At 40.8% G+C, this 11,398-nt stretch overlaps 1 protein-coding gene and 1 long non-coding RNA gene across 3 annotated transcripts in view; both read right to left on the minus strand.

Moving 5' to 3' along the window:
- LOC117529713 overlaps positions 1-5,872 on the minus strand; it is a 24,066-nt gene extending 18,194 nt beyond the window's left edge. The window contains exon 1 of the long non-coding RNA XR_004566081.1: positions 5,657-5,872. This is a non-coding gene — a long non-coding RNA (uncharacterized LOC117529713). The remainder of the gene's footprint in view (positions 1-5,656) is intronic.
- Positions 1-10,343, minus strand: part of LOC117529711 (progestin and adipoQ receptor family member 3-like) — a 17,013-nt gene extending 6,670 nt beyond the window's left edge. The window contains exons 1-3 of one of the 2 annotated variants that reach the window (XM_034192563.1): positions 10,201-10,343; positions 4,914-5,153; positions 340-502 (exon numbers count right to left, since the gene is read on the minus strand). In XM_034192563.1, the coding sequence (XP_034048454.1) occupies positions 340-502; positions 4,914-5,110 (360 nt within the window). In that variant the 5' untranslated portion in view covers positions 5,111-5,153; positions 10,201-10,343. Of the gene's footprint in view, positions 1-339; positions 503-4,913; positions 5,157-10,200 lie in introns of both variants that reach the window. The other variant, XM_034192564.1, reaches the window with a different exon arrangement.
- Between the last annotated feature and the right edge of the window lie 1,055 nt (positions 10,344-11,398).

The following is an 11,398-nucleotide window of genomic DNA, read 5'->3' on the forward strand; positions in this document are numbered from 1 at the left end:
TGCTGGGAGGCCTAAATATTTAAAGTAGAATGGTGCAGTCCCAAAGAGTACAGACTGTGAAGGTAGATGAGTATAAATAGATGAGTTGAGTTGTTTAAAGTAATGGAGAGTTTGGTAGAGAGGTGAAAAAGAGTGCAGGCAGGGTGGAGAAAGGTGGCAGAAGGACAGCTGCAAGACTGAAAAAGAAACCAGCAAAATTTGGTTAACTACAAGCAGGTGCATGTAGAGTTGAACTGAGGTTAATGGATTCAGATACATGAATGGGTCTGAAAACAGCTTAAACAAAAAATGTGAGATAAAAGAAGGATCCCTTTCTTTCATCCATAATCAAACTTTTACCTGGAAGCAGAACAGTCCGATGCCATAGATGACGTAATCCTCTCTTTTAGCCCCAGAGGCCGGCAGGATGGACGAGAGGTCGTTCACACCCAGAGAGAAGAAAAGCAGAAACCCCAGCAGGTGGCTCCAGATATTTACCGTCTCATTGGATAAAATAAAGATACTAGGTGGAAAAAAACAAGCAGATATTAACATGGAGCACATTTTGTTGCTCTCACAAGCATTAATAATTTCCTAATAGCTGCAAATTCATTGAAAATGCAGATACAACAATCAAATGCTGGAATCATGCATGGGCACTATCTTGAAAATATCCACAGATTTATGTAATTTGTACAAACAGATCTGAGGTTCTCAGCAGGAAACCGGTGGGTTGCCTACTCCGGGAAGGGAGCGAGGTCTTACCCCAAGTGAAGGAGTTAAAGTACCTCGGGGTCTTGTTCACAAGTGACGGGACAATGGAACGCAGTGGTGGGCACAGTTCCGCTAATCCGCTAATTATCGAAGATAATGTTTTCATTATCAGATTAGTTTTTCAGATAACTTTGAAAACCATCATTGGACCAATTATCTTCTGATAAGTTTTGGTCCGATAATTTTTAGACCGCTAACATTTTTGCAGACATGGCTTTTTGTAGTAGATACACAGTTCTATCCTCTACAAACAGGGAAGAGTTGGTTCTAGAAGAAACTGTTCTATCCTCTGCAGGCAAAGGAGAACTGGTCACAGAAAAGAAAAAAGCTCATTTCTTTTGACCCCATACTAATACGGTGGCAATATCACCTATGTCATCCAGAAGCATACAGTTTTATCTTATGGTTAAAATTTTAACCAAACTAATTTCAGACAAGTTATTTAAATTACCATCACGTCTGAAGCTTTATAAAGGGAAAATATCAGATATGTTTTAGTTTTAAAGTAATGCACTAATTTTGAAGGTTTTAGTGTGGACATGCTGTGCCCAGTGCATTATGGGTATTCACGACAGAAGAAATGCATTTGAGACGCTCTGATCAGGCTCCACTGGGACAACAGCATTAAACTCTTTGTATATTGTGCCTAAAACTCTCATGAATATATTCTCTGGGTTTATAGACAATGTTATTGTGATTGTTTTATGTAAAAATGCCAGAAGAAGCCCAGGTTGCTTCTCCAAAAGCTGAAAAGTCTGTTAAATTGTGATTCAGGCCATGTGATATAACCGGCGTCAAACTGCCTAGAACACTGCCATCTACTGGCAACTGGTTATATCACAGTGTTGTCGACCGTAGGATTTTAAAATTATCTGTAGGTTTCCAAAACCTGAGAGACCACACACGTAGAGATAAAAAAAAAAAGATAGATCTGACAGGTTTAGTTGTACAGTGTGTGGTGTGCAGCCAAACAACACAAACAAACAGATTTCACACACAAACATTCCCAGGTCAAACACTTTGCTTTCTGATTGGCTGCATGTCACATTTAGCTCCTCACATCCTTCTTTAACTTTTTATTTATTAAATTATTTTAACTTGCCTGTTTTTGTTGTGTACAGCGCTTTGGTTGTTGGTGCATTTTAAAGTGCTTTATAAATAAATTGAGATTGAGATTAACACACCACACACGGCAGGAATATCTGATAACATTATATTTAGCGTGATCACGATTGCCGGGGCGTCCTTAAGATTGTCGGAAGGCAAAGATCGGGTCCGATATCGGCCTAATTATCTTGCCATGTGAACCAGGCTTGATGTTATGACGCCTCATGGAGCGACTGATTGATGCGTTATAACACCGCACTGAACATGTTTTCACTATTATTTGATTTCTTTGTCGGACTGACACTGTTATTCAAGCATTCAAACGGCGATTCCTATCGCCACACAACTCCAGCAACCACACATGAGAAAGTTTTTTGACAGTTGTTATTGAAAGAAACCTTGTCTCCCTAATTGGATAGAGTTGTGACGTCATCACGTGTGCTCTTAGGCGCTATCTAACAGGATCTTGAAAATTTCTTTCTTTTTTTATACAAATGAGAAAAATTTTACAAAAGCACAATTATTTGTAAATACCAACACATATTACACTGATTCACTTGTGTTGGTTTTTACATAGAATGAATGAATCGACCAATCAGTATGAGCGGAGGCTTAGTTTACCCATAATCCCTTTGGTGTGTTAATGTTCAAATCTTCAGAATTAGTGTATTATTTTAAAATTAACAGATATGTGTTATATATCACTTTGTACATTTTAAGAGTTTACATTAATGTAGTTATTCTTTCCGGAATAATTTTATTTTTAAAGCAAAACCATAATTCAATCCTGCTTTCCATTTCAAGACCTCTGCCTCATCGCTGGACCACTGTATCCTGTCAAGGTAAATGATGCTTTCCTAAAGCAGGGGGTAGCGTGCACAAAGACAAGTGCTGGCTCATTGGCTGTTTGGGTTTGTGATCGCCATTGGTTCGATTAGGAGCTTTGGCGGTGTTTAAACTCAAAATCAGCTTCTTAGTAGCTGAGAGCGTATGGGAGGCAAAGTTGAAAGCTACCCAGCTTTATCTATCCATGAAGCCAGAGGATACACACCAATTAGCTGAACTGCAGGATTGTCTTACAGACATAAAGACATGGATGACCTCTAATTTCCTGCTTTTAAACTCAGATAAAACTGAAGTTATTGTACTTGGCCCCACAAATCTTAGAAGCATGGTGTCTAACCAGATCGTTACTCTGGATGGCATTTCCCTGATCTCTAGTAATACTGTGAGAAATCTTGGAGTCATTTTTGATCAGGACATGTCATTCAAAGCGCATATTAAACAAATATGTAGGACTGCCTTTTTGCATTTACGCAATATCTCTAAAATCAGAAAGGTCTTGTCTCAGAGTGATGCTGAAAAACTAATTCATGCATTTATTTCCTCTAGGCTGGACTATTGTAATTCATTATTATCAGGTTGTCCTAAAAGTTCCCTAAAAAGCCTTCAGTTGGTTCAGAATGCTGCAGCTAGAGTACTGACGGGGACTAGCAGGAGAGAGCATATCTCACCCGTGTTGGCCTCTCTTCATTGGCTTCCTGTTAATTCTAGAATAGAATTTAAAATTCTTCTTCTTACTTATAAGGTTTTGAATAATCAGGTCCCATCTTATCTTAGGGACCTCGTAGTACCATATTACCCCATTAGAGCGCTTCGCTCTCAGACTGCGGGCTTACTTGTGGTTCCTAGGGTTTGTAAGAGTAGAATGGGAGGCAGAGCCTTCAGCTTTCAGGCTCCTCTCCTGTGGAACCAGCTCCCAATTCAGATCAGGGAGACAGATACCCTCTCTACTTTTAAGATTAGGCTTAAAACTTTCCTTTTCGCTAAGGCTTATAGTTAGGGCTGGATCGGGTGACCCTGGACCATCCCTTGGTTATGTTGCTTTAGACGTAGACTGTGGGGGGGGTTCCCATGATGCACTGTTTCTTTCTCTTTTGCTCCGTATGCATCACTCTGCATTTAATCATTAGTGATCAATCTCTGCCCCCCTTCTCGGCATGTCTTTTTCCTGGTTCTTTCCCTCAGCCCCAACCAGTCTCAGCAGAAGACTGCCCCTCCCTGAGCCTGGTTCTGCTGGAGGTTTCTTCCTGTTAAAAGGGAGTTTTTCCTTCCCACTGTGGCCAAGTGCTTGCTCATAGGGGGTCGTTTTGACCGTTGGGGTTTTTCATAATTATTGTATGGCCTTGCCTTACAATGTGGAGCGCCTTGGGGCAACTGTTTGTTGTGATTTGGCGCTATATAAGAAAAAAGTTGATTGATTGATTGATTGATTGATTGATTATCTGTAGCTTCTGATAAGTTTTTAGACAGTTTATTGGTTTAGCGTTAAAAAATATAACTTTTCAGTTAGCTGATTACCAGTTATCGAAGCTAACTTTTTGGTTAGCTGTGCCCACCACTGATGGAACGTGAGATTGCCCGTGGGATCGGCACAGCAGGAACGGCTTGCATTTGCTCTACCATACCGATGTGACGTAAAGGGAGCTGAGCTAAAAGAGGAAGCTCTCAATCTACTGGTCAGTCTTTGTTCCTACTCTCACCTATAGTCATGAGGGTTGGGTCATGACCGAAAGAACCAGCTCGCGGGTACAAGCGGCTGAAATGGGCTTACTCAGGAGGGTGGCTGGTGTGTCCCTTACAGATAAGGTGAAAAGCTCTGTCATTTGTAAGGAGCTCAGAGTAGAGCCGCTGCTCCTTCGCATTGAACGGAGCCAGCTGAGGTGGTTCAGGTATCTGGTAAGGATGCCCCCTGGGCGCCTCCCAAGGGAGGTGTTCCAGGCGCGTCCATCTGGGAGGAGACTCTGGGGAAGACCCAGGACTAGGTGGTGAGATTATATCTCCACACTGGCCTAGGAACACCTCGGGATCCACCAGTCAGAGGTGGTTAATGTGGCCCGGGAAAGGAAAGTTTGGGGTCCCCTGCTGGAGCTGTTGCCCCTGCGACCTGATCCCGGATAAGCGTTTTAAGATGTATGTATGTATCACAGACAGATCTGAGGATGTAGCAGCAAAAAGAAAGCATCAAAACTGGAAAGCAAAACAAATCCCACCTTTTCAAGCAGAGTCTGGAGGGCAGGTGAGCCCTGTAGCCATCTGTGATGTAAGGATTATCCTTGAGGAAAAGAGGGATCTGATCATAAGTGTACAGACGTATCCTCTGAGGCACCAGCACCGGCCAGTGCTGGTAGCTGCCCAGCTCGATGTAATGGGCTGTCTTCAGCAGCTTCTGTGGCATCTTCAGCAGCATTGTGAACTCGACTTAGGTGCAAGGCAGGTTTGCCACATTAATGCTACTTTCAGGGAGAGGAAAAGAAAAATGGATCAATCAGAAGAGCTACTGCTCTACACTAAAATGCAATTTTAAGTACACATGTGGACAAAATTATTGGTGCCTCTATATTTTATGTACACAGTAAATTTTGCTGAGTAAAATTTACTCTGCTGGGATAACATTTGTTCCCAGTCTAAACAGAGTAAAATACACTCTATTATAGAGTGAAATCAGCTCTACCGTCTTGTCAAATCAAGTGTTTCTACTCCAATAAGAGTTGATTTTACACTGTGATAGAGTATATTTAATTCTGTTTGGACTGGGACCAAATGTTATCCCAGCAGAGTAAATTTAACTCTGCAAAATTTACTGTGTACACATTTTAATATATGGTCAGAAATAATGCAAATTAAGCAATTTTGTTGAATCAGTTATTCATTAAAATGTCAGAAGTTATTTGGCAACACAAATAAAAAAATTCTTCCATAAGGTAAATCCTGATTTGAAATGTGTGCTGGGCACAATTATTGGCACCTTTTGAAGAATTTACAGTGAATCATCACTTTTACAGCCAGTTTTCTTTAAACATTCAGGGGATGAACACATGAACATTTATAAGTCACTGATTAGGTCTTGGATGTCATTTTCATCAATCTTTAAGAAATACAAAGAGTATAGTACTGTATGGTAAATCTGTCTGGAGAAAGCAGTTCTCAAAAAGTGAGTGACCGTGCAAGAAGGAGATGAGTGAGGAAAACCAAGACATCCAGACAACCCAGAAGAAACTAGGTTTCTGTGGATGTGATTGGAGAAATTATACACAGTGTAACTTTTAACTGTTGCATCTCCAGTTCTATAGCTCCATGGTGCTGCGGCACAGAGAAGGATTTTCTTAAAAAGATGTGAAATTTCAGCAACATTTTGCCAGAAAGTAGATGAGAGATGCAAGCCTAGATTTGATCCATTTTGCTGTATGGAAATCAGTACCATACTGTATTTCTTCATAACTGGTGTAAACATGGGCGCAATTTGGTGGGGGATAGGAGGGACATGTCCCCCCCACCATTTCAACCAGGGGGGACAGAATATGGTATGTCCCCCCCACCTTCTGACATATGTGTGTACTTGAAACATGCTATGCCAGTTTTATGTGCAAACCATGTCAGAATAGTATATTTGTTTCTGCAAGTTTGTATTTTTAGCAGCATTGACTTGTTTACAACACCTGTTTCTTGTTTGTCACATTCAGAATTTTCTGGGCCTGCAATTGCCCAGATTTGAAACCAAAAATAGTTGTCTCTCAGGTGGTTTGAATCATATTTGTCTAATAGATTACAATTTGTTCATGTAAATGGGGAATCTTCTTCACAGACTAAAGTTAATTATGGAGTTCCACAAGGTTCTGTGCTAGGACCAATTTTATTCACTTTACTCATGCTTCCCTTAGGCAGTATTATTAGACGGTATTGCTTAAATTTTCATTGTTACGCAGATGATACCCAGCTTTATCTATCCATGAAGCCAGAGGACACACACCAATTAGCTAAACTGCAGGATTGTCTTACAGACATAAAGACATGGATGACCTCTAATTTCCTGCTTTTAAACTCAGATAAATCTGAAGTTATTGTACTTGGCCCCACAAATCTTAGAAACATGGTGTCTAACCAGATCCTTACTCTGGATGGCATTACCCTGACCTCTAGTAATACTGTGAGAAATCTTGGAGTCATTTTTGATCAGGATATGTCATTCAAAGCGCATATTAAACAAATATGTAGGACTGCTTTTTTGCATTTACGCAATATCTCTAAAATCAGAAAGGTCTTGTCTCAGAGTGATGCTGAAAAACTAATTTATGCATTTATTTCCTCTAGGCTGGACTATTGTAATTCATTATTATCAGGTTGTCCTAAAAGTTCCCTAAAAAGCCTTCAGTTAATTCAAAATGCTGCAGCTAGAGTACTGACGGGGACTAGAAGGAGAGAGCATATCTCACCCATATTGGCCTCTCTTCATTGGCTTCCTGTTAATTCTAGAATAGAATTTAAAATTCTTCTTCTTACTTATAAGGTTTTGAATAATCAGGTCCCATCTTATCTTAGGGACCTCGTAGTACCATATCACCCCAATAGAGCGCTTCGCTCTCAGACTGCAGGCTTACTTGTAGTTCCTAGGGTTTGTAAGAGTAGAATGGGAGGCAGAGCCTTCAGCTTTCAGGCTCCTCTCCTGTGGAACCAGCTCCCAATTCAGATCAGGGAGACAGACACCCTCTCTACTTTTAAGATTAGGCTTAAAACTTTCCTTTTTGCTAAAGCTTATAGTTAGGGCTGGATCAGGTGACCCTAAACCATCCCTTAGTTATGCTGCTATAGACGTAGACTGCTGGGGGGTTCCCATGATGCACTGTTTCTTTCTCTTTTTGCTCTGTATGCACCACTCTGCATTTAATCATTAGTGATCGATCTCTGCTCCCCTCCACAGCATGTCTTTTTCCTGGTTCTCTCCCTCAGCCCCAACCAGTCCCAGCAGAAGACTGCCCCTCCCTGAGCCTGGTTCTGCTGGAGGTTTCTTCCTGTTAAAAGGGAGTTTTTCCTTCCCACTGTAGCCAAGTGCTTGCTCACAGGGGGTCGTTTTGACCGTTGGGGTTTCACATAATTATTGTATGGCCTTGCCTTACAATATAAAGCGCCTTGGGGCAACTGTTTGTTGTGATTTGGCGCTATATAAAAAAATTGATTGATTGATTGATTGACTAGTGTCCACACATAAGTATCAATGGACCATATGCTAATTTACTAAATTCTGAAAGTTAGAAAAGGAAATCAGAAAAGCTATCTGGAACCTCAGAAAGCCCATCTGCAATTATTGCTTGATCTCCAAAATCAGTCTATGCAAGCAGAATTATGTTCAGTATGAGTGTTGTCATTAGTGCCACTTCGAAAATTAAATTCATAAGTAATTTATCCTAAACTTATGATCTGTTGTTTTTTCAAACTTATGCAAAAACAAATCTTGAGAAAAAAAATACAGTATGCGATAGTTAATAATTATTAAGAGCCTGTTCTTTCATATTATGAATACATTTTACCACATTGCAGTTGTTTTTTTAATGAAAACTCAACCTATCATTCTTTTTGAGTTCTACACATGTGGTGATACCTTATTTACACCAAGATTGTTGGGAAGGTGTCGTAGCATGGACCCACAACAGGGGGCGCAAATGAACGGACAATGAGTAAGCCAAAAGGTAACAATTTAATGTTGTGATATTACACAACGAAACGTGTCTTAATTTCACAGTCAATAAACACCAGGTGAAGTGTGGGCAGGCTCGAAGATAGAAGACGCCCGATGAGAGAGAAGCCGCGCTTCCACCACCAACGGCCTGAAGAACACCGGAGCCGCCAAGTCCCGAGTCCCCAGGTGGCCTCTGTCTTCGACTGTCGACCCTGGTACTGCTGGCAGAAAGCAGAAATATGATGTGTGAGTGTGAGTCCGCACACTCAGTAATCTATAGTCCAGATACCGTTAGGAGGGAGCACCTCCACCTCCAAATCACACACACTCGTGCAGCTCCTGTTTGTCCCTCTTCTGGGTCTTCACAGGAATGCGACTGCACACAGAACAAAGTTAGACAGCGTATTAGTCAGCAGAGAAATTACCTTGGTTCTGGTAGTCGATTTCTCGGCGGGGAGGTGGAGTTGCAGTCCGGCTTTTATGGTAGTGATGATAACGAGTGACAGCTGGTGCAGAGGATGAGTGACAGCTGTCACTTCTTCTGGGTCTGGCGCCCTCTCGTGCTTGGAGCCCGCACTCCAAGCAGGGCGCCCTCTGGTGGTGGTGGGCCAGCAGTACCTCCTCTTCAGCGGCCCACACAACAAAGATGTTAATAAAATCAATGCTGGCTATTCTCAGAATAAAGTACTTATATCTACAGTTTCAAATTGCAATTTCAAATGGTGTCCACTTTATGGTCTTCTCAAAACATTAAAATTACTGTTCTGGATGGTCAGAATGCATCTGAGCTTATCTAGAAACCATTGGTTTCTGGGGGCCTAAAGCGGCCCCCAGACCCCCGGCCTATGGGCTTCAGGGCTGCGGGTCTTGCACTTTGTCTCCCCCAATTTCTACTTCTAAAACTGCGCCCTTGGGTGTAAATGACGTCCACATTATATTCATTGACTTGTAAATATTCATGTGTTCATCCCCTGAATGGCTACAGAAAAGTGATGATTTACTGGAAATTCATCAAATGGTGCCAATAACTGTGTCCAGCACACATTTTATGTGATGATTTTGTTTTATTCTTGTTCCCAAATAACCTTGGATGTTCTTAAAAAACATTTTGATGAATCAAAATTGTTTTCTATGCATTTAATTTCTGCCCATGTTAAAATTTGCACATAAAATACATGTCATTTAAATATTGTATAACAGACAATTCTGCTGATGTTAACTCAGCTCCTTTAACAATAATGCTTTATATTTATGTCAACAACATTCAGCTACATCACTTTTCACCCGTTCATTTTACCCGTAACATTTATATTATTTATTTTAAATTCCCCATGTTTTATGTACAGAAAAATGAGGCGGACACAATGGTAAATGGACTGCATTTATATAACACATTTCTATGTGCATCAGACGCTCAAAGCACTTTACAATGATGCCTCACATTCACACACACTGATGTCAGAGTGCTGCCATGCAAGTCACACACCAGGAGCAACTGGGGTTTAAGGACCTTGCCCAAGGGCCCTTAGTAAATTTCTGATCAGGCTGGGGTTTGAACCAAGGATCCTCTGGCCTGAAGCCCAACAATTAACCACTAGATCATCACCTCCTACAATATTAGGAACACCACAGAGCAGCATACACAAAGAGCTGGAAGCTAATTATTGCATGACTGTCAGGCTCCATTTTATTATACGTTTGTTTCTAAATTTTATAATCACTACAGTTAAAAAAAAAAAAGCCTTTTATCTGAGAAAATTGAGAATTCACAGGTTCAGGCAAAAACAAACGTTAGCCATGCTAGCTCTTAAAACAAGGTTTCAAACCTCTCCATCAGTCGCGGTCCGACTGTCGGCATCCTTCATGAGGCTTTTCATCCGTATTCAGACGATTATCGTGTCAGTATTTTATTAAAATATTCACATTTTCGCAAAAAATAATACACAAGACATATCAACCTATCACACCGGTGCTCTTCCTCTACAACTGCAGGTTAATTTTTGGTAAACAACAACATGATGCTTTACCGCCACCAAGAGATGACTTTGGATTATTACACCTGTGCCACTGAGCTGAGTCAAACTACAGGAGGACTCGATAACCTACAAAGTTATTATTAACCCACATTACAACTCTTTCAGCTCTGAGACCATATGCATGTTTTTTTTTTCTTGTAAAACATAACTACATAATTTATTTTAGGTCCTGCAAATCATAACAATGAGGTTTTATTTAATGAGGTTTAAACAGTACATTTACTGGTAATTGTCATAGCAGTGCAATTTTTTTTTAAATGAAAGAGATTTGCATATTTTTAAATGTGTCTTCAGTTATTTACCACACTTGCTTATTTATTATTTGCAATTAGAATGTATTGTTTTAATTTTATTGCTAGGGCAGCATGGTGGATTAGTGGTTAGCACTGTTGCCTGCCTCACAGCAAAAAGATCATGGGATTGATTCCCATCTGTGGCCTTTCTGTGTGAAGTTTGTATGTTCACCCCGTGTTTGTGTGGGTTCCCTCCAGGTGCTCCAGCTTCCTCCCACATCCAAAGACACGCAGGTTAGGCGGACTGGAAACTTTAGATTGTCCGTAGTCGTGAATGTGTTTGTTTGTCTGTATATGTCCCTGTGACAGACTGTCGTCCTGTCCAGGGTGCACCCCACCTCACGGTCTGTGACTGCTGGGATAGGCTCCAGCCCCCCCGTGACCCTCAAATGGAGAAAGAGGTTGAAGATGGAGGAGTGAGTTTAGTGTGTTTGCTTCCTAAACAGAAGGTTCCTAGCTAGTTTCAGTGTACAGTGGATTTTAACTTCCGAGGCAGCTGCCCTGTTGACCCTCATGTATTAACTTTATGAACTAATTTTTACAATATAATTTTATTTGTGTAGCAGTTTCACATCATTAAATGCAATAAAACACTAACATTTAAATCACAGCAATTAAAACTCAGTAATAAAGCACCCAGATGATTGCATCACTTTGCAGCCACCACCAGTTAATTTTTAGACTTTACTCGATGA

This window comes from Thalassophryne amazonica, chromosome 17 (assembly GCF_902500255.1).
Source record: "Thalassophryne amazonica chromosome 17, fThaAma1.1, whole genome shotgun sequence".
Lineage (NCBI taxonomy): Eukaryota > Metazoa > Chordata > Actinopteri > Batrachoidiformes > Batrachoididae > Thalassophryne > Thalassophryne amazonica.